Raw genomic sequence first — 22385 nt, 5'->3', positions numbered from 1 at the left:
AAATTTAAAAATTAACTTAGAAATGGAGTTTTTTGTTTTTGTTTGTTTTTATGTTTTTATGTTTACCTTTTTACCATTGGATAAGAACTATTGTCTTTATTTACATATACTGGTATTGATTTTTAAAGAAAAATGTATTTTGGACCTATTTTTTTTAAACAGATGGCTTTTTTCTTGTAAAAATATGTATCTCACTGAGTTGTAATCACCTATTACAGTAAAAGCATGCTGTCAGACTTTCTGTCGGTTTGTCACATAATCACATGTGAATTTGTTGTATTGTGCTGCCTTGGAACCTTTCTTCACTGAACAGTCAGAGGAACATCTGCACAGTAGAATGTATAAATCTCCATCACTTTTAATGGCTACATAGAACTCTATTGTGTGTTACAGTTGACTTAATCATTCTCCTGCCAACAGTACTTAGATTGTAATTTTTCACCATTAAACACCATTGCGAACCTTTATAGGCATACATCTTTTTATACTTTTCTTGGTCAAGAAATTTTTCCTAAACACAGAAAATGTTATTGTTGAATCAAAGTGCTTGTTAAAAATGTTTTTGATATTGTTGTTAAGGGCTGTCCAGGACAGTTGATACAATAGAAGATGTCAACCGTGTCTTGGCACCCTTGCCATTAGTGGCTTCTATTACTCTGAAATTTTTGCCAGTCTGATAGATGGAAATAATCTCTTCCTTTATTGCATCTCTCTGAAGGCCCTGCTGCTGTAAAGGCTTTAATGGAAATAATCTGTGATTGGAGGCTTGCATATTGTCCAGGCCTCTTTTTCTTAAAAAAAAAAAAAAGTAAAACGTAAATAAAACCTATTTTAAATATTTCTCTAAAAATTGTCATTTGACTTTTCTATTCTAAGAAAGATCTTGTAAGAGATGTAATATTATACCTTTCCTCTAGGACAATATTGGATACATGCTAATAAAGTTTATTTTCTCCAGCTTTTTTTGTAGCTGCTTAGGCATTCTTTTTATGTTAGTATTTAGGCTCACTTCTTCATTACCTTATGACCAACTTGAGGGCTTTTGCTACTTGTAGGCAAATCTCTTTTCTTTGACTTTGCTAATTTCAGTTTTTACCAACATTCCTATGTATCTCATATGACTCTCACGTATTCCTACATTGTGTTAGTCGTTTCAAATGAAGCAGCATTGTAGAGTGAATGCTAGTAGAACCCCATATGTAAAATGAAACTATGGAGAAGCTTAAAAGTTTTTAACTTCTAAGATATCTAAAAAGGACATAGACTTCCTCTTATATACTTTTCATTGATTTAGGTCAAAGATTGAAAACAAATCTTGTCTCCTGGCAGATTGTTTCATGGTGGCCACTTCTGAGTGATCTGCAGGGGGTTCTGAAATGCGGCCAAGACGTTCCCCTCCGCGTCCTTGCCTAATCCAATCCCAGTGCTCCCAGGGATCGTGACCAGCTTCTGCCCCAGGAAGCAAGCTTTGATTTCTCATTCTGATCGCATATGTCAGCAGACCCAGCCCCGCTTCCTCTTCCCGATAGTACTTACGGGAAGGCCCAGAACAGTCATCACGGTCTCGCAGAGATGGTCCATCTGTCAAGCTCTGAGCCTTCAAACAGCCAAAGCATTGAGGAATATTTTCCTGGAATCATTTTTAAATTAACTGGAAGTGGCACTGTGCATCAGTTAGATTCAGGTCCGAGGTGACAAGAACATCTGTAACCCTTACTTCCCATTCCATTGCAGCTCTAATGGGCTTGGCAGCCCGGTGGTGAGAGGCACATGTGGAGGAGCAATTTGATGACAGAGGGACAGCATCAGTTTAAAAGGAGAGATAATGACCAGTGCACTTTTTCCCTAAGCCAAGGGGCAGGGAATCAGCTGTTTTGGCATGTTGCCAAGATAGCTCTTTTAAAAACCCGTCAGTTTTCTTTTATAAATAAAATAAGGCCCCAGGCAATTTATAAAGGAAGAATGTGCAACAATTGCTAGAAAGATAAGCTCTTCAATAAAAGCCTCCTTATTCCGAGGCCTGACACAAATCAGGCTTAATCACCCCCGGAATGTTCCCAGCCTTATTGCACTGAAGGAAAGATATCCTTGATTTCACTTGGCTTCTCATGTTCTCTGTCCTTATTTCTTACGCTGAGCACAGAAAATTGGACTCACATGAGCAGATCTCTCTATAAAGCATTGTGGCGTGAAGACCTGATAGCATGTCTTTCCCCTAAGCTCTGTTGTAAAAGCTTTGTCTTACCTAGTATGGGTTAGTCACTTATGAATATCTCCAACTATGAAAATATGTGTGTTGATATATTTACATATTATTCATTTACCCATATCTCAGAAAATGGAAGTGTTCTCTCAAATTGAATTTTACTGACTGAAATATTTCTAACAAGTATAGGAAGAAAATTTTTTTAATGTGCTATGTATATTTCCACAATGTGAACTGTGCTGAACACAATTTCTTGTTTTCTTGATGACTCAGACATATCAGTTATTGTTTGCTTCTCGTGCTAACAGATTCGGGGCTTTTATAGTTCTTTATTCTTTTAGTAATCGTTGTTGATCCTTGTTTGGCTCTTAGTTTTCACTTCCCGCTATCCCATTTCTTTCTGAAATGCTGCTGCTTCACTTTGCACAGTTACACTGAGATTCCTGCCTTTGCCTTCGTATTTTCTCTTTCACAGGTTTCGTCCTCTCTGGTGGCTTCATCCACTTGGAGACAACTGCCAGGTCTGAGTCTCCAGCCCAGATTCCTGAGCTCCTGGCTCATGGGCCTACTTGACTGAACACTGATGCTTAGATGTCCTGCAAGCATCGTGTGTGTTCCCTCTGAACTGTCTACTCACACCCGACTCCCTACCTGTACCCCACTCCCTACCCGTACCCCACTCCCAGCCTACTCGTGGGTCACTCCTCAGTGAATGGTGGCATCATCCACAAAGCTGCCTATAGAGAAAAGCTGGATTCGACTCTTGACCACACTCTTTCTCACCCCTGTGTCTGGTGGTCATCAGTCTGCCGCTCCCTCACCCCCCACCCCACCCCCACTGTGGTTAGGAGCACCTTCCTGCCCCATGATTAGCACAACTGCTCTCTCCCCTCCCTGGCTCTGCCTGGCCTCTCCACGGTCCTCCACACGAGTGCACTGGGCTTTGCCTTCCCCAAACCTCCACCTGCATCTATACCACGTGCTGCCTTTCTTCATGCCCCTACGGGTAAAATGTTCATGCTGCTACCAGAGCGCCCCCATCCCTCCCACCCACCATCCGAGCATTCCATCTCACCCCTGGGACCTACCCCAGGACCTCACTCCTGTAATTATCCTCGGCCTTTGCTGATTGTCAGTTTTTCCCTCTGCTGCAGCGTGTGGAGACATGCTCTAGTTTCTGCCTCCACTGAAAACTCTTTCTTGATATTTCTCCGCCTCCTCCAGCTACCAGCCCATTCGTCTCCTTCCTTTCATAGGACAGATTTCCCTTTTCCCTCCGCAGTCCAGCATCTTTCCCAGCATCCCCTGAAACTGCTGGCGTCAGAGCCACAGTGCCCTGCTTGTGGCCAGATCCAGGTCTTGTCTTTATCCTCTGCCTCTTGACCTCTCCGCAACATCTGACACAGCTGAGCATTTTCTCCTCAATGAAACACTGTCCTTTTGCTTCTCAGACACCTTCTACCTCACTGGCCATTTTCGCGGGTCTCCCTTGCTGGCTCCTCCCCTGGCAGGCCTCGAAACGTCAGTGTCAGTGGCTTCCTACGTAGATTCTTCTGTTCCCCAGCCCTTGGTACTCTCATCTCGCCCCTGGCATTTAAAACAATCTGTGCAATCTGATGGTGCCCAGAAATGTAGCTCCAGCCTGACCTTCAGATCTGCCTCACGACTGTATGTCGCACGTCTGTACTTGTCTCCCAGGCACGTCAGTGACCCGCGTACTAACTGGGACTCTTGGTTCCTCACCTCCTCCTCACTTGCTCCTCCCTTAGTCTTTCCCATATCAGTCAGTGCCACTCCCCTCCCTTCAGTTGTTCAACTGGAAAATTCAGCAGAGAATCATCTTAGAGCCTCATTTCCCTTCGCTCCCTTCATCTGGTCCATGAGCCAGTCCTGCTTATTGGCTCTGCTGCGTCTCGTGCCTTCGTTCATCTGTCGCCTAGTGTACTGAAATAGTTTCCTGTCTGGGAAACTGGCCTCTCCTGAACTTCCTCTAGATTTTTTCTCCACATAGCAGCCAGAGGTATTTTTTAAATATAGGTCAGATCATGTCACCCCTTTAATTAGAACCCTTCAGTGGCTCCTGCTGAGGTCTCACAGAACGTGGCCCCATCTCCCTCGATGACCTCATCTTGAACCACCCTTCACCCCTCCCACTACGCACCCTCACTCCCACTGCTACCCCTCCTCTACCACCCCCCCAGCCCCCAGGCCTTTCTGTTCCTTCCTCACACCAGATTCGTTCCTGCTCAGGGCCTTTTTTCTAGCTTTGCCCAGGAAGCTCCATCCCGGGCACAGCTGGCTCTGCGTTGCTATCCAGGGTTCCAGCCCAAGTTTATTTCACCTCAGAGAAGCTTCTACAGACCATCTGGTCTAAAGTGGCCTCTTCACTCCCACCCCTCAGTTTTTCTCTGACACTGTCCTATTTTCTTCACAGCAGTTATTGCAAAATGAGATTATATTGACCATTTTCTTGGTTTATCTATCTTTGCAAAAAGAATGAAAATTCTAAGAGTAGAGACCTCATTTATCTTGTCCACTGTTGTATCCTCAGCATCTGTATCAGAGCGGGTATTGGGTAAGCATCTGTTGAATGAAGGGTGATCACACAGCTTCTGTCCTTTCAGCGGCTGCCTATTCCATTGAGAATAAAGTCCAAGTCCCTCGAATGGTTTATGAGTACCTCTGTGACCTGGCCTCGCTTATTCACTGACTCAACCAGAGGCGATCTTGCCACTCCTTTCTCCCTGGGCTAAAGATATATGGCAATGTCCGGAGACATTTTTGGTTGTCATAACCATGGGGGTGCTACTGGCATCTAATGGATAGAGGCCAGGGACATCACTAAACATCCTACAATGCACAGGACAGGTCCCCAAAGAATGATCTGGTCTGGCATGTCAGTACTTCGATTGAGAGCCTAGCTGTGTCTCTCATAAGCCTTTATCACACTTGGAGTTCCAGGCATGCTGACAGGCCATGTTCTTCCTAGCCTCTGAGCCGTTTTGTTTTTTTTTTTAATGCCTACAGCACCTGGTCTTCCTAGGTGGTCTCCCATCCAAGTACTAACCAGGCCCGACCCTGCTCAGCTTCCAGGATCAGACGAGATCAGGCACGTTCAGGGTGGCATGGCTGTAGACTCTAGCCTCTGAGCCTTGGACTTGCCGATCCTCCACCCAGAGCACCCCTCCCCCCTCCCTGCTGCTGACTCTGTTCTTTGTGTAGCTGGAGTTTTGAGGCAAGTTAATTTTTAACCTTTACAACATGGAGTTAATCTGTTTTGGCAGTTTAGGGTTTATAAAGGTAACTTTAAGTTTCTACCTCAAAATGAAAGTAACTTCTATACACAAAGATTTTCTTCATGTCAGTTTTTTTTTAGATGAATAAAGCTGTTGTTACTGGGACTACAGTATTCTATTACTTAATCCACTAGCAGCAAATTAAAGGGGTGGATTAATAAAACACCTATGCAGTTAGAGCCTGTAGCCATAAAGTTAAAAGTTCTCAATTTTTAGATAAGATTTGAGATGTTTACACACATACTAATGACTTGTTTTTTGTGTTTTATGCCACAGTAAACTACTTTTTTCTCATTTTTATGATTAATACAAGCAGCTCTTTTACACTGCACCAAAAATTATGTGTAAGATGATGCCTTTAAGGGACAAAAATAAGATTTAATAGAGCTTGCCAATTCATGTTATAATGTTTGAATACCATAAATCGGAAGTTGACCCTAGTGTTGCTTTCTGAGTTGACAGTCTACCTTTATTCAAGGGACAAAGCTTTGTGGCCCTGCTTTTGTCCTTCCCCAGCATTCCCAGTATTGCTGACAAAGGAGTATACTTTCAGGTGCTGGAATTTGTAAAGAACCCCACACAAAGATTACATAGTTACATAGATTTTAGTATCTACGAGCAACAGAATCGCAGCCCACAAATTTGTTTGAAAACTCCAATTTGCATTTTATGACTTTCAAATCACAAAGAAGACTTTTAAAATAATTGTGTGATGTCTTGCCTGTATACTGGTGAGTTTAGAGCCTATTTTAGACCAGTTTATAATATTAAGTAACACCACTTTCATTGATTTTTTTTTTTTTTGCAAGTCGAGGGTTTCGTGCATAGTTTTTTTAAAGCTTTCCAGAGGATAAAACATTTAAACAACTTTAAAGGATAAAAATATTCTCTCTGCCATTGTATTTACTGTGTTTCTAGCACTGTTAATTTTTTTTTTCCTTTTTTTTTGTATATTCTAACTGGGTAAAGGTAGGTGTTAGCTTTGAGAATAGTTAAGGAATCTTTCTCTTAGCCATAGCTTTATCTGAAATGTATGCATCAACCTCGCTAAGAAACCCAGACACCTGTATGTTTTGACTTACTCCTTTACTCAGTGCCTTTCCATCTCTCTCACCTTTCAGTCCTCTAGACTTACTTAACTCAGTTCTATAGTTATTTACTTTTTCTCTTCTGTCACAAACATTTACTGAATCCCTATTCATGGACCACGCTCTGTTCTAGAGGACAGGAATATGCTGGTAAGTAAAAGGTGATCCTTTTGGGAGTGACAAATTCTTAAGTAATTACATTTAATTACAAAATACTTTGGTGGTACAAGATTTTAAAAGTCAATTCTGCTCGGGGCATTGTAGAAGATTTAGAAGATGAACCACAGATGGGCCCGACGTATGGTTTAACTAACGATTTTTTGACATTATGATGGCTCAAAAGTGATACCCATTTAGTAGAAACTGTACTTTAAAATTTGAATTTTGATCTTTTCCTGGCCTAGTGATATGTGGTACAGTACTCTCTTGTGATGATGGACAGTGACAGAGATGATGTTGCCTACCTGTAGGCTAATGTAAGTGAGCACATTTAAAGTAAGTTAGGCTAAGCTGTGAAGTTCGGTAAGTTAGGTGTATGAAATGCATTTTCGACTTACAGTATTTTCAACACACAATGGGTTTCTCAGCACATAACCCCATCATAAGTTGAGGAGCATCTGTATTTAAACTGGACTCCTAGGCAGAAAAAGGGCTAGGAAGCTGGAAGTGAGAGTCTAGTTGGAAGGAAAAGAATGACTTAGTTAACTCTTCTTGGTCCAGAGACACGCTGGTCATCTTCATTTCCTACTTCATTCCTCCTAAGCGGGTAACCAAAAGTACTATGGCATAATCCCGCCATCAGCTATAATATTGTACTGCATTTTGAACAGAAAATTTGAGTTAGGTTTTCCATTCAAAAGAAATAATGAGCCACCTAAGCTAGAAGGTCATTAGGGTGGGGAGCTGTGTAATTATGTTTGGCTTCCCACATCTTTGAGCAGACCTAAATCTCCCGTGGAGGTCGTGTATATCTCTTCATCTTTCTTGGTTCTTATCTCTAGACTTAGTATCTAAGAAAAAAAAAACTGCTTTGTTTGAGGTATGTTTATTTTGGAGAGTGTATTTTTTTTTTTTCTTCTCAAAATTGATTTAGTTGTGGTTAAGGGGAAAAACTGAAGAAGCAGCTCTCATAGAGATTGTATTTCTGAAGAGGTTCAAACTTTAGAAAGAAAATTACTGTAGAAAGAAGCCATCTAGCTAAGAGTCTTTATGTCCTTGAATTTCAACCTCAAGAACACTTATCTTGGAAAATGACTTGACTGGTCAAAGGAATCATAGGAAGAAGGTGGGTGGGAACAGGCATCAGGTTAAAACATTTCAAGTTATGACTAGAATAAAAGAAACGATAGCTATCAAAAATCGGTCTTTTAAAAGGATCCCTCTGAAATGTTGGCCACCATTAAGATGATCATTTTTAAAATTCCCGTTTTTAATTTCACAAATGGTTACCATGGTGTGGCGAGAACTCTTATATCTGGTGCTCTTACCATTACGAGTGTCACAGAGCTTGTGTGGTCCCTGCGTTAAGTGCCAGTGAGTCACACTTAAATAGGATTGCAGGAACTCTACTAATTGCCACACTTTCCTGACCCCTCACTAAATTCTTTACTTAGTCTTTCTCTCTTCCTGGACAGCGTTTCAGTGGCAGGAAGAATGAGAATGGCTTTTCAAGTCCTGAGTATACAATATCTTGTCAAGATCCCGTGTTCTAAAACTGAAATCTTTTTTTGCTGACCATGAGAGCTCACCATGTGTACCAAGAGCCCCATTAGGAGAGAGAACATTGCTCTCTTAGGAGACGAGAACTTTGAGCAATCCTTTCATGGCCAGAATTCAGTTTATAAGTGGGGAGAAAGAAGCTGACAGCTTCTCCACGTAAGCTTTTGGTATTAGACTAGCTCACAGTCGGCCCCTTACCCTGTTGTCAAGCTTCTGTAACTTCCCCATAGTTGTGGGTTATGGTTTTGACTGGCACAAGGGCAATGGAATCCACGTAGAAGGTTCTCAAACTGGATAGATACAACGTAGAACAGGATCCCCGTGGTGCAGGCGGCCATCGGGAGACCGTGTACAGGCTCCTTAACTCTTCCTGACAGGGTTATAGTTCAGAAAATTTAACCTTTTTTTCATCTATACTTAATGAAAGCAGTTTTACCTGGCACACACACTAAAAATACAAAAGCAGTAATCCCAGGGATCTGGGTTGGCCCATGATACACATTAAATATTGAAGATAATTCATGTTTATAAAACTTTAACTCCAGAATTCATTTGCTGAAGATGTCCTTTTACTGCCTCCCTGAGAGCAGAGCAGTGCGGAAGCCCTTGAGAGATAGGCCCGCCTTGCGCAGCCACAGTAACTGGCTGATGGGGCGTCCAACGCCCCGCAGCCTTGCGCAGCCGCAGTAGCTGGCTGATGGGGCGTCCAACGCCCCGCAGCCTTGCGCAGCCGCAGTAGCAGGCTGAGGACGTGGCCAACGGTCCCTGGCTCCCTTCCTTCACACTTTGAAGCCTACCTGCCACTCTCCTCCATTCGTATCACCTCTTGAGTGGCCATGAGCTGGGCTATGGGAGTCCTGCGGGCCAGCGGGAGAGTGGGCACTGCTAGAGCGAATTTCCTGTGTCTGCGGATGGCACCATTTCCCCGCCAGACAGCCTACATCCCACTCAGGGGCGCTTGGCCCGTTATTCCCGTGTCCGAGATGGCAACTGTCAAGGGTGAGCTGATGAGTAATCTAACTTCAGAGGAGGGTGTTCATCGCAATAAGATCTCCATTATAGGAACTGGATCGGTTGGCATGGCCTGTGCTATCAGCATCCTGCTTAAAGGCTTGAGTGATGAACTTGCCTTGGTGGACGCTTCTGAAGACAAGGTGAAGGGCGAGACAATGGATCTTCAACATGGCAGTCCTTTCATGAAAATGCCAAATATTGTTTGCAGTAAAGATTATCTTGTCACTGCAAACTCCAACGTCGTGGTTATCACAGCAGGTGCACGGCAGGAAAAAGGAGAAACTCGCCTTAATTTAGTGCAGCGAAATGTGGCCATCTTTAAATCAATTATTTCTAATATTATTCAGTACAGCCCTCACTGCAAGCTGATTGTTGTTTCCAATCCAGTGGATATCTTAACTTACGTAGCCTGGAAGTTGAGTGAATTTCCCCAAAACCGTGTTATTGGAAGTGGTTGTAATCTGGACACTGCCCGTTTTCGTTTCTTGATTGGGCAGAAGCTTGGTATCCACTCTGAAAGCTGCCATGGGTGGATCCTTGGAGAGCATGGAGACTCAAGTGTTCCTGTGTGGAGTGGAGTGAATATCGCCGGCGTCCCTCTGAAGGATCTGAACTCGCACATAGGAACTGATAAAGATCCCGAGCAGTGGAACAATGTCCACAAAGATGTGATTGCCAGTGCGTATGACATAATTAAGATGAAAGGTTATACTTCTTGGGCCATTGGCCTATCTGTAGCTGATTTATCAGAAAGCATTTTGAAGAATCTCAAGAGAGTGCATCCAGTTTCCACCATAGTTAAGGGTCTCTATGGAATAAATGAAGAAGTATCCCTCAGTGTTCCTTGTGTCCTGGGAGAGAATGGTATTACCGACCTTATAAAGGTGAAGCTGACTCCCGAAGAAGAGGCTCGTCTGAAGAAGAGTGCAGAAACGCTTTGGAAGCTTCAGAAGGACTTAAAGTTTTAAAGTTGTTAAATCTGCCATTCTGAAGTTATAGGGTTGTATATGTCACATTTTGAATAACCTTAAATTCTTAAAAGTTAGAAACAGTAGTGTGACTGCCCCATTTATTTAGCCCCCCCCAACTCTTATTTAGCATTCAGATTTTTTTTTTAAAAAAACAGTTCTTAAGCTACTTCATCAAAGAAGGTTCTTTTTGTACCACTGAGGTACCAGTACTTGCTTTGAATCTATAGGTAGTTGCCGTTAGGTCTTAAATGTAAGATGTAGGTGTTTGTCATGTTATAGAAATTCTGATTCTCTTTATTAAATACATGTTAATTCTTCCATTCTGGCTGGGTTATTTACTACATTTATTTGTATATTTAAAATGTTACAACTTTCCACAATATAAAAGTGTACACACAGAAGTACTTTCTGTAATGGAGCCATTAGCTGCCTTTATTCTGTGACAGCCTATCAAGCAGGGCCTTTAAAAAGTCATCATGAAATGGTAGCTGCCAAGTATGTCTTGTGTGTGTGCGTGTGTGTGTATGTGTGTAGTGTGCACTCTTATGCCAGTGAAGCAGGATCATTAGGTTAAAATATGGAAATAACAGTGATCAGATTGGTAGTTGTTATGAAGTATTTAATGCAGTAAAATATAAAGCTTTTAGGAAGAGTCCTGACAGTCAGACATGGCACAGTTGCTGTCATTTATTTGGTAGAGAAAAACATCCCCCAAATTTTTCAGTTCTGAAAAATAAAGCCTGACTGAAATCATTTTAGAAATGCCTCTGAGAACCTGACCTGTTAGCACTTTAAATCAGGAAGCATGTTATGAATTGTTCTTATTGGGTTGAGCCTTAGTAGCAGAGTGGGCCCTGGCCCCACCCTGTAGCCCAGTTTAACCTTACATTAACAGAAAGCTTTTGCTTTTGAATTGTCCCCTGTTGTTAGTCACTGTCATAAAAAGTTTTAATGAGTATTTCAAGGATTGTATTTCTCAAAAAGTTATACATTTCAATTTTATTCCTAAATCAATTGACTTTACTACAGATTCTAGACTTTATGCCTGTGATACAGTGAGGGTTTTAGAGAAAGTGAAGATTCATGATAGTACTAATAACTTAGAAAATAAGAAGGTGAGTTTTTAATGTATGTTAACTTTCCTAATGCAATTGAATATTAAATAAATAATATCGTATGTTCAAACATATCTCAGGATCCAGGTGGATAGCACAGGCCTAATCAAAAGTGAAAGGTCTCAGCATCTGCCCTCTAAACTAAGCCAGTTCTGCTTTGTTGAATCTAGTCAAGTAGACATAAGACAGCAATCTGCCCCCCAAACCATGCTGATCAGAGTTCTCATACTACTTCATTGAGAACAGCTAGAAATATTCTGACTCCCCAGGAAGCAGTGTTATGTGATGGGACTAACTGATGTACTGAGCACCCCGGAAGTGGGAAGGGTGGCGGTTCCAGGTACTTATGAGAGCTTTTTAAGCTCAACTGCACAGAGTACCTCTTCTCCTTTTTCCAGCTCTGGAGTTTATAATTCAGTCATGTTTCAGCCAAATGTGATGTCCCACTGAAGAGCACCAGAGCATACCTTATGTCTATTTTGTAATTCTCTTCACCATTAATGTCAGTCAGGATAGTTTGGGTTATGCTACAGAAAAAAACAGTCTCCAAATGTGTGGCTTAAATAAAATAACAAATCTTCCTTTCTGTCTTATGGAAAATCCTCTGTGGGTTTACACGGCTCTCCAGGGCAGCTGCCCTCCACAGGCTGGCTTCGTCCCTCAGGTTGCCTTGATCTCGAGGTCCCACCCTGGCAACTCAGCTTTTCATGATCGCTGTGGAAAGGGAAGGGAGGCCCGGAGAATCAACACCTGCAGTTAAATGCTTCACCCTAGAAGCGACACACATTTCGTTAGCTGGAACTGGTCACGTGGTTACCTAACTTCGAGAGGGTGGAAAAACATAACGTGCCCTGTATCCACAGGTGGGTGAGTACTGGCTCTTAGTAAGCATGCCATGCCATTCTAAATAAAATGGTCACCATTGCAAGAGGAGTATATTATATGTTTTTCAAAGTCATTTTTAGTGAAAGTTGGTAGTAAAGGTCACAGAGGTACCGTGTCTTTCCAGGGCACAGAACCAGAGTGATGGTTGGGAAAGAGCCGTGGACATCAGTCAGGCAGTCATACTTATTATAAACCATGTCACATGGATGGGTTAACCTCTCTCACTTCTGGCTTCTCATTTGTGAAGTGGTGGTCCTCATTTCTGCCACGTACAGTCGTGAAGACTATTATTTAGTCTAATGCTTGGTGCAGTGCCTGGCACGTAGGTCCTCCCATATGGCAGACATTATTGCTGCTGTTCAGGTAACATTTATAGTCTTGTTTTATTTTATGAAGAAGCTGAATTTTCAGGTTCCTCAAAATTACCATTGGCACTGTAATTATTGACATGTCCAAAGGCTTTCTCAGTTGATCCCAGTTGATCAGTTGATCCTATAAAGCAGCGGTCCCCAACTCTTGTGGCACCAGGGACTGGTGCTCCTATGAGAATGTGATGCCTGACGATTTGAGGCAGAGCTGAGGCAGTGATGCTAGCGCTGGGGAGTGGCTGTGAATACAGATGAAGAAGCTTCACTGGCTTGCCCACCACTCTCCTCCTGTTGTGTGGCCTGGTTCCTAACAGGCCACAGACTGGTACCGGTCCGCTGCCTGGGGGTTGGGGACCCTTTGGTAAACCTTTCCTCACTCTAACCCCAGCACAGAGGTCAGCAGCGGGCCTGCTCCCATGAGTAAGGAAATCGATAAAGTAAGGAAATAGTCAATTGCAAAGGTACTTCAAAACTTGGAGCTTTTAATTCCAATGACTGCCTATTTATTAGAATCAGTGATGTAAAGATTTTATGAAATTAATTAGGACATATCCTGAAGCTTTTAAGTAATTTTCCAGCACACCATGTACTAGACCAAAAGTTTTCACATTGTTTTTCCCGCTAACATGTGCATGGTAGGTAGGTGGCACAGCCTGTATTTCACTCCTGGCATACTGACCACACGGCCCTTCAAGAAGCTGTTGAAATGTTAATGAGAGTGACATTATTAGAGATAGAATCTTGAATCTGTTCTAATATCCAAAGCATCAATTGTATCCAGTCTTCAGAATGTCCAAATTAGTGACAAAATACTTGCAATATATTTCTCAGTTGTCAGGACACTCCATTTGAGAACGGCCTCAGACAGTGGTACTTTCTAATATTACAGTCCAGAGCTTTTGGACACAAACATTGGGACTTAAAGATGCAGCCCCTGTGGAGCAGCGCACAGCGGCCCTGCTCACAAGACTAGCCCTGTGGTCCACAGCCACGGAGATGTTCTTCCTGGTCAGGGGAAAGAGGGAAGGCAAGATCACAGGGAAGAGATCCCAGAGTTTGGAAGATGCTTCAGAGTAAACCCGAGAGGTTGGGTGGGACTCTAGTTCCCAGCGTGCGCATCTTCACCAAACTTTGGGGGTATAGAGTAGGGGGATGGTTTTATGTCAGTAGCAGTGATTGTAATCATAGAATTCGGTACGTTTATAACCAAATTTGCTTAAGTACCCTCAATCCCTAAGGCTTTCTTCAAGTGTGCTCGTAAGCAGGGGCATGCTGTGAGAAGAGCGATAAGACCAACGCCTTCTCTGAACCAGGTCAGAAATTGATATCGGTGAAAAAACTGAAGGTTTTCACTTACTGTGCATATAACATAAATAACATAAGCTTTAAACCCTTCTGTGGGGTCCCATTGTTTAAAGCAACTTGAGGCCCTGTTTATAAGGCAAATGTAGACCCTGATTTCTGTTTCCACCACTGTGGAATTAAAGAGGGCTAACTGGCGTTCTTTGTCCCGCTTGCCCTGCTTCCTTTACCTCGCTCTAAAGCCTACCTATTCCTACTTGTCTGTCTTTGAGATACGATTCCTTCTAGTGATTCAGTTACTCACGTAGGACCTAGGAACATGTGAATAATACAATACTGGGAAAATGAGAGGAAAGAGAAAAAGGGCCAGGAGGAGAAAATGGGACCAGAACCATGCTGGAGTAGAGCAGCCACGCTTTGTTCTCCTACCCGGGCCTCATCTGGGTTTCCCAAGCTCACCCTTCTCAGCAACTGACCCTGTTCCATGTCACCGAGAAAGGAGGAGGAGCGGTAGACGGTTCTGACCATGTTCTGGCTGAGCGACACTCCATTTGAAACCTCTGTCATTAGGCCTAGTTGTAACAGATGTTCAACCAGAAAAGTGGAGGGTAAGGACCAGGCAGCACGTTGCAAATCCCCCCAGAGAGACGGCCGCCTTTCAGCTGAGATAGTCTTGTGCAGGGCCCCCCAGTGGGGCACTGTTGGTATTTTAGACAAAGCAGTTCTTTTTGTGGGCCATCCTGGACATTTAACATCCATGCCCTCCCCTCCACCACCATACAAAAGTAGTAGTCCCCTGTGATTGTGACAACCAAAACACCCAGCATTTCCAGTCCCTCCGCAGGAATGCAGTACTGACTCTAGGTAGAGAAGAGTTCATCGCAGCACAAACTAGGGAGCTGCCCGGAAGAAGGGGCTGGCCAGCCCATGTGCACATGGCATGCGGGACCCACAGCGAGGTGGCTGGCATGGACCTCTTACAGACGACACGAGGCGGGTAGCCTTAGGCATCTCCTAGTGTCAGGATATTTAAGCCAAAATGATATGTAACTGAAATAATGCTTTAAATAAACAGACCATTATACGTATATCCATATGAGCTGTGTTCTTGAAACATAGCACGTATATTTTGATGATGCTGTAATGACAATGTAGACTGAACACTTGCCGCGTGTTAGGTGCTGTGCTTCATGTGCATTAACTCACTCCTCGCAAGTCCATTCTACACACGTGGAGACTGGTGCTTTGAGAAAATAAGCAGCTTTCCCACGTGTCGGAGCTAGGACTTGCACAGAGAGGTCTGACGCGAGAGTCTGCGCTGCTAGCAGCCGTGCTGAGATGACCGGAATAAATGCCTAGGAATTTACAAATTTGGAAATGAGGTAAGGAGTCAGCTTCAGATTGAAATAAATAAGCATCAACATAAAGCAAAATTAGGCCACTCTCAAAACAGCCACTCTGAGAAGTGGCTTGCGTGTGGCCGATGCGTCCAGGTGCTTCGCGAGCCCTGTCGGGGACATCTGGGCCCTCAGGGAGTTGGCTGGGACGTGGCTGCTGAGAAAGCGGTAGTGCTATGCTTCTGAACCGTCTTCACCACAGGGCCATGGAGAGTAAAAAGAACGAACCAAAGAGCATGTGGCCAGTGCTCTCTAATGTAAAAATTATCCAGCTCCCATAAATTAGTGTTCCCCTCCCAGCGGGCAGTGTGCATTTTAGGTGGAGCCAGTGCTTCAGGTTGACTCTGCATGTTAATTGACCCGTTTCTCGTTTGCCCCGAGAATACTCGGCGGCAGCACCTGTGGCTGCAGCGTTTACCCCGAGAGAACTCGCAGATTATGGTCCTAACCTCACCCTCAAGGTTTGCCACTGAATATCTCCCCTTTATTATTATTTTCTCATTGCTCTAGTATATCGATAGTCTTTGGAAACAAATGACATCGTTCTATTTATAGCATTCTGTTTTTAGTTGTGGTATTTCCATTTACAAAATATCGTAATTCTCAATCGCCGAAAGAGTCAAATCCTAGAAAATGTAGCATTCCTATACATGATATTAACATCATTCTCAAAGTTGTTAGCCGAAGATTCATTTGATGAATCTGATGTACGTATACATTTCTGTTACATTAGGATTAGAGACAAGGTCTGTTTAGAAATAACTCCAAGAACAGTTTCTATATTTTGTTTTCACGTTGCAAACCAGTCAGGTTTGCTTCAGCATCAAAGAGTGTGCTTATATAAAATTAACTCCGGCAGTGAGCTCCACTTTTTTTTTTCCTAAATGGGAAATGCGTCAAGATCTTTGAACCTGCTGCTCCAACTCTCAGATTCCAAATCAACCTCTCCTAGTAAAACCTCTGCCTAGAATTTTCCACACTGGCACATAAAAACATGCGAGGCTCTCCACCATGCGTTGATCCATTCTTCTTATTAACCCCCTTCTCACCCCTTCTTCCCTCTGGATCTAAAATTCTAACCGAATGGCCTGAGTATATTCATGTATTCAGATAGACAGAAATTTCATTCTCAGCTGCATCTTTATTTATGAAAGCCAACAATACACACCGTGCTTCTGCTGGGGAATAAATATCATGAAGGGTTGACAATTTACATCCTGTTGCTTTCTAGATTCAGAGTGGAGTTTTATGTTATTTAAGGCCCAACAGATTTATACTTCAAAGAAGAGGTGTATCTCGTTTCCTTTCAAGGTAGCTGGGATACAGATTCTTACCTTTTATTGGTCTTCCTTCGCTCTGTACCCACAAACTGACATACCCGCTCAGCAGTGGTATTCGGCCCTAATTGTTCGGCTCTTTTCCCCTCCCTTTAACATTTGATGATGGATTTTTTTTCTCCTTCTTTTAGATGAAAGAGTTTCGAAGTAAAATGCAATCAATATTTCCAGCAATTCCCAAGAACTCCGCATCTGCTGTTGAATGGGAGGAAGCATTGAAATCCAAATGAGATGGGCACGGTGGATGAATTCCAAAAAGGGTGGCTACGCCAAACAGCAAAGAGACTCTGGTTTCTCAGAGAGATGCGCAGATTGACCGAAGCTGTGGGGTGGATGCCGTTTAGTGTCTGCGCGGGAGGCCCGCAGTCTTTCCTTGTGCTCTACTTTCAAATCCATGTGGGCGCACGTGTGTGTGTGCTGTCTGTTGAGGGGAAGGTAAAGTTTCTCCAAAGTTAGAAGACTGCTTAAAAATGATTATCTAGGTTACTTCTCTGTGTGGAGGAGCTCCCTGGGGAAATACTCTGTTTATGACTCTAACAGTTGAAACCAAGTTTTGTACCTAAAAAAAAATTTATAAAAACCGACGATGGAAATCTTTATAAACAGACCCCTAATAGCTGCAGTACCTCAGTGTGTCTAATTAAATGGATTTCAATGGCCTTTCTTGTCAGTGTGTGACTGTCAGAACTTGGGAGCCTTGCTCCCGTCCGGCAGACTCCAAAGGGCCAGGCAAGTAGGTAAGTGGTGTTCTCCGGGCAGCGGGTGGTGTTCTGCTCTGAATGTGGTTTTTGCTTTGCACATGCTAGTTATTTACCTGATAACCTCACCTTAAGATCCTGTCAATTCTTAGACAAAAGCCAGTAACAGACTGTGATAACTTGAACAGCTATAGTTACCCTAAAATAAGGATAATGGGTATAAAATGTACTATTCTGATAAACTGGTTCTGGGTCCCCAAACATTGACTGACAGATTGTAGTTTTGTCTCAGTCGTCAATGTAAAAATAGCCTGGTTGTCACCTTAACAAATATTTTTCACCAGAAAGTTACATATTCAGGCTCAATAGTATTTAGTACACTTTGCTGATGAAACTGCTGTTGACAAACTCTTAAATACACAGCCGACCCCTTCCTGTCCTCCACCTCTTACAGAAAACTGGGTGTCTATATGCAATTATTTTTACTGGAGATTTGAATTTTTTAAAGAAAAATAATATATCTATGTTCAGAAGAATAGCCTCTCATTGAATATGAATTGTGCGATTTCTTTATAATTGCTTAGGCCCTAATTAGCAGTCAGATTTAAGAACATATATTTGAAATTAATCTGTTATAATGAAACGTTTTAGTTTTAAGGAGAATTTTAAATGAAATGTCAAGTGCATAACATTTTTCTCTGGGCCATGCGTGTCGCCCTCCTAAAACTGCCGTACTGTCAATTCAGTAGGTACATTCAGCGTCTGGGATGCACAGGTAGCCTGTTAAAAACCCAGGACTGAGCGGAAAGGACTGAACTGTATCGGGGCTGTGGAACACCAAAATTTCACCCGTCTTTCATTTTTAACTAACTCTCTGCTAGAAGAGAGATTTCTATCTGTCGCTTGGCAGCCTCCTCCGGAGCTCTCTGGGGAACACCTGAAACCCACCCCCTTACACAAAGGGCCGGGAGAGACCGAAGCGAGGGGTGGCCACTCCAGGTGGCCGGCGGCAGGTTTGGTGACCAGGGGAACGTATGAGGCTTGTCCTGTGCGGCTGCACCTGCCGCCAGAATCTTGAGAGGTGGGGCTGATCCTCTAACTGGGGTCGGTCGCATCCCCCATCCGCATAGTCTCAGCACCCCATCTCTGTCCCAGGGCAAGCGGAATGCACGGTCCAGAAACGGGGCACAGGGAGCCTCCAGTCGTCCGGGCCCAGCTCAGGTCAGCCGGTGGTCGTGTCTTCTCGATGTCCTCTCCCAGACTAGCCTTTGAATGAAATGGCGAAAGGCAGCAGCAAAGTGAGTAGGTTTCTGTCCATATTATTAGTTTGGGTCTAGATTCCCCTGAATGGGGGCTACCTAAAACTATTTACAGCTGGAATCTGGATTTTCAGTTTTCTTAGATGGAGAATAGGTATTGATTTTTAAAAGCCCTCCACTGGGTAGGAGAAAATGAGAATTTCTAGCTTGTCTGGGGTAATAAAAGGGAAAATCATTATTAATCATGATTCTATTTAAGACATTCCTGCCTCTTAAGCTCCTTGAGGGTAGGGACTCCTGTCAGGGTTTGTAGACCCGTGACAGCAGGATGCTGATGGCAGCCAGACCCTGGGAGGGAGCCAGGGGCAATGGTGGGTGCACTCTGTCCCCACGGGGGCTAGCGTGTGGGAGGCCTGAAGGAATGAATGCTTACTTACTCGTGTGACATGCGTGTTTCAAAACCCTTTCCATATATAGCTATGGTCCCTGAAGGATGGCAGAGGACTCACATAAGAATGTTCGTGAATCACCTGCTGAGGGAAGGTTGATGGGGACAGAGTCCCTAGACTAGGTACCAAGCATAAGCTCCAGTTGCATTTTAAAAGCAAAAATGAAGCAACAAAGATGAAAATTAAAAAGAAAACGATCAATGTGATTAAAGTAGTATTTTTCTGTACTAAAACTCAGATATCAGAAGATTTAGTCATTTGTCTATTCCTTTTATACCAGAGGCATATTGTTAAATTGGTTAATGGAAAGGAAAAATGTTTAACAGATAATGTTATTCTTTATGTGAAGTACCATCTGTGTATTGAGTTCTGAATGTTCCTGGATATGGAAGAGAGGAAATGTTACGGAATTTCAAGTTTGCCTTCTTTGCTGTCTTTATCTTGGGTAGAGTATGACAAACATAATCACATTTATCTCCTGGAGCATAAAGAGTTTTAATCACCCTATTAACTAGGATGACATTTTTCACAGACTTAAAAAGGAATGGAACAGACATTATCTCCCCATAAGCAATCCATTTCATGGAGGCTGAGCACTAGAAATTTTTTAAAGGCTGGATAACACAAGCCATTTCCATTCCGTGTGTAAGCCAACATTAAGGCAGCTTTCAGTAAGAATGTTGCTTACACCAGCTGAGCGTTAAGCTTTACATTTAGAATCTCAGTCCCCCAAAAAAAGCTGGTAGGGAAAACAAGCAATACTGAGGGAACGCAGTGGGCAGAGAGGGCCGACTTCCAAGGCCTCGGGGTTTATTCGAGAGAAAAACGTGTCTTGTAAGTTATTGCTGCTCTGAAAAACTGTATTTCTGGACTGCTGTTATTTTCAGTCAAGAAAATGCAGTTTCTGAACAGCCTGGGAATGAAAAATAGGGCATGGAATCTGCCTCAAAAGATGCCTAGCAGCCTATCTGTACTAGAAACATGGATTTTAATGACACAGAGGCGAGCAAGCCAGAGGCCCAGCAGAGCTGAGCTGAGGTGTGGCCGCAAGTGACCCTCCCCATCACGCCGACCTGGTGGGAAAAACCTTTCTTTACCTACTCAGTCAAGAGGTGTCATTTACTCTCCCCACCTGTCACACATTCTGCTTAGTTTCATGGATAGTATGGGACTCAACTTGCAAATTAATCATTGCAACCTAAGGGGAAAATATAAGAAGTTGAGAGGGGGGGAAAGCCCATGGGGACAAAAGTAATTAAAATCCACTGAATTTAGTTATTTCACTTGGGGCAAAAATTAATCTCCTAGGTTTGGTTGTACATTCATGGAGAATGTTGTATATTTTCACCTCATTTTCATGTATCTTCTCTAAAAGTAAAACAAATAAGTACAAATAAAAAATAGCTAGGTAAAATTAAAAAACAAATATTTCTCCAAATATTTGTATTTCTCATGAAAGGCAACAAAATATACATTTTTATAGTATTATGTTCAAATGAGATTTTTTTTTCCCTTTCTCCAATAGTCACTGAATAATATGTCAAATATTTGGGTTTCTGTATTGGTGTTATCAGGATTAATTATCAAAGGCTGTGATTTTGTGAGTAGGGAGGACGGTAAGCGTCTCTTGCAAGCGGTGACATTCATCCGTAATAATGAGTGAGGCTGTTGGTAAATTTTGTCTGACGGCAAATTCACTTGGGTTTGGAGAAAATTAGAATAGCAGCTACCAAGAAGCACATATAGTTTCAACTTTTCTATCCCAGCATTAACGGAGGGACTCGGGACCTTAATCTATATTTCTTACATAAGCCAGGTCGGGGCCCTTGGCCTCATTATCATTTGGTGAGACATGATCACTCACTAAAAAAGAAAACAACGCTAAAAAAATAGGCAAGAGGTTGGTGTATCATGTTCTGAATGACAGTGAGGCCACTCTTAACTGACTTTCCTAAGACACTAAGTCAGGCAAACCGAGAGATCTCGGCACGTTTATGGAACACCTACTACCTTCCCATCCGAAAACGCTCTCAAAACTCATCTTCACACTGCCTCTGACCCCGGCTTCCCGGCCTGCAGCCCGCAGACACACTCCACGGCGCACATCCAGGTGGGCTTCCTGGAAGGAGAGGCTCGGCTGCAGACCCGGGTCCCCAGCACGTGTGGCAGGCTGTCTACGAGGAGAACGTTGAAGCAACTGAGTATGAAAGAAAGTTGGGACTTGACAGTTCTTACCCAGTTGTGCCAGACTCTGCAGGGCCCCTTTGCTCTGCCAGCTTGGGCGATGGGAATGTGCTTGTTTTTATTTCGTTGCTACTGGTTGTCTTCTCCAGCCGTCCCCGCTGTAGGGGCTGGATCCCTCTGATTCCGCTGCGAGCGAAGCCCAGGTGGCAGACAGCCCCGTCTGGAACCCTGTGGTGTGTTTACCGATGTGGACCGTCACCGCTGTGCCCCTTGCCTGTGTCCTTCCATCTCCCTTCAGTCCACAGTGGCTCAGCTACTAGAGACGTTTCGTTGTGACAGAGCTCACAAAGCTAAGACAACGCTAGTGTGGCACATCTCATGCAACGCCGAAAGAAGACCTCTCTTCAAATGTAAGAATGACCGAGGACGCCCTTCGCTCTGAGCTTGCTCCTGGGCCAGCCCTGATCCTCTTTCCATGAATTTTATTATGAGTGTGGCACAATATCCGTGGCAAGAGCACGTCATCACATACCGACCCCTGTTTAAGAGGGGGTCACGGTGATGCAGCATAGTCAGTGACAAGGACGGCTCCACGCCGGCAGGCGGGATGCGTGGGGGCGGGATCACGGCACCTCATCCAGGCTTACCCAGAGCTGGAGGTAGATGCCACCCCGATGTGCAAGACGGGGCTCTGGCTCAACAAACCCGTGGGGACTGACCAAATGTGACGTCTCTGATGTGTCTGCTAACGATGAGTTGGGGCAGACTCCATATCACAGGAGCACATTCGTTTGCTTTAACTTCTCAATATTTCAAATATTACTGAGGGATCAGGGAGCGAAAGGCTGGGTTAAAAACACAGGATCAGGTGAGACCTTAGAGAAACACCTACGTCCCTGAATGACGCAGGCATTCGCTCTGGCTGTTTCTTCAGGTTCAAGACGAAGCCCAGGAGAGCCCTTAGGAAGAATAGGAAGTAAGGAGGAGAGGGCGGGGTGAGGAAAAGAGGGAGAGAGGAAAGGAAGGAAGGAGATAGAGAGGGAAGGGGAAGGGATAGAGGGAAAGAAGGGAGCAAAGAGGACGGGAGGGAGGACAGG

The 22385-nt window shown here is 43.6% G+C and overlaps 2 protein-coding genes and 1 pseudogene across 2 annotated transcripts in view; 2 read left to right on the top strand and 1 right to left on the bottom strand.

The window, feature by feature from the left end:
* The window catches only part of TMEM242 (transmembrane protein 242), a 28138-nt gene extending 10780 nt beyond the window's left edge, over nucleotides 1–17358 (top strand). Inside the window, exon 4 of the mRNA XM_039873879.1 lies at nucleotides 16830–17358. Coding sequence (XP_039729813.1) covers nucleotides 16830–16928 — 99 coding nt within the window. The 3' untranslated portion in view covers nucleotides 16929–17358. The remainder of the gene's footprint in view (nucleotides 1–16829) is intronic.
* Nucleotides 5225–5343, bottom strand: LOC120611460 (uncharacterized; annotated as a pseudogene).
* LDHAL6B (lactate dehydrogenase A like 6B) lies at nucleotides 6435–10614 on the top strand. Its single transcript, XM_039873878.1, has one exon. The coding sequence runs from the start codon at nucleotides 9146–9148 to the stop codon at nucleotides 10289–10291; it is 1146 nt and encodes a 381-aa protein (XP_039729812.1). The 5' UTR covers nucleotides 6435–9145; the 3' UTR covers nucleotides 10292–10614.
* Nucleotides 17359–22385: the final 5027 nt, after the last annotated feature.

Source organism: Pteropus medius, unplaced genomic scaffold, assembly GCF_902729225.1.
Source record: "Pteropus medius unplaced genomic scaffold, Ma_sr-lr_union100, whole genome shotgun sequence".
NCBI lineage: Eukaryota > Metazoa > Chordata > Mammalia > Chiroptera > Pteropodidae > Pteropus > Pteropus medius.
Note: the sequence above shows the minus strand (reverse complement) of the source record. Positions and strands in the feature narration are given on the sequence as shown.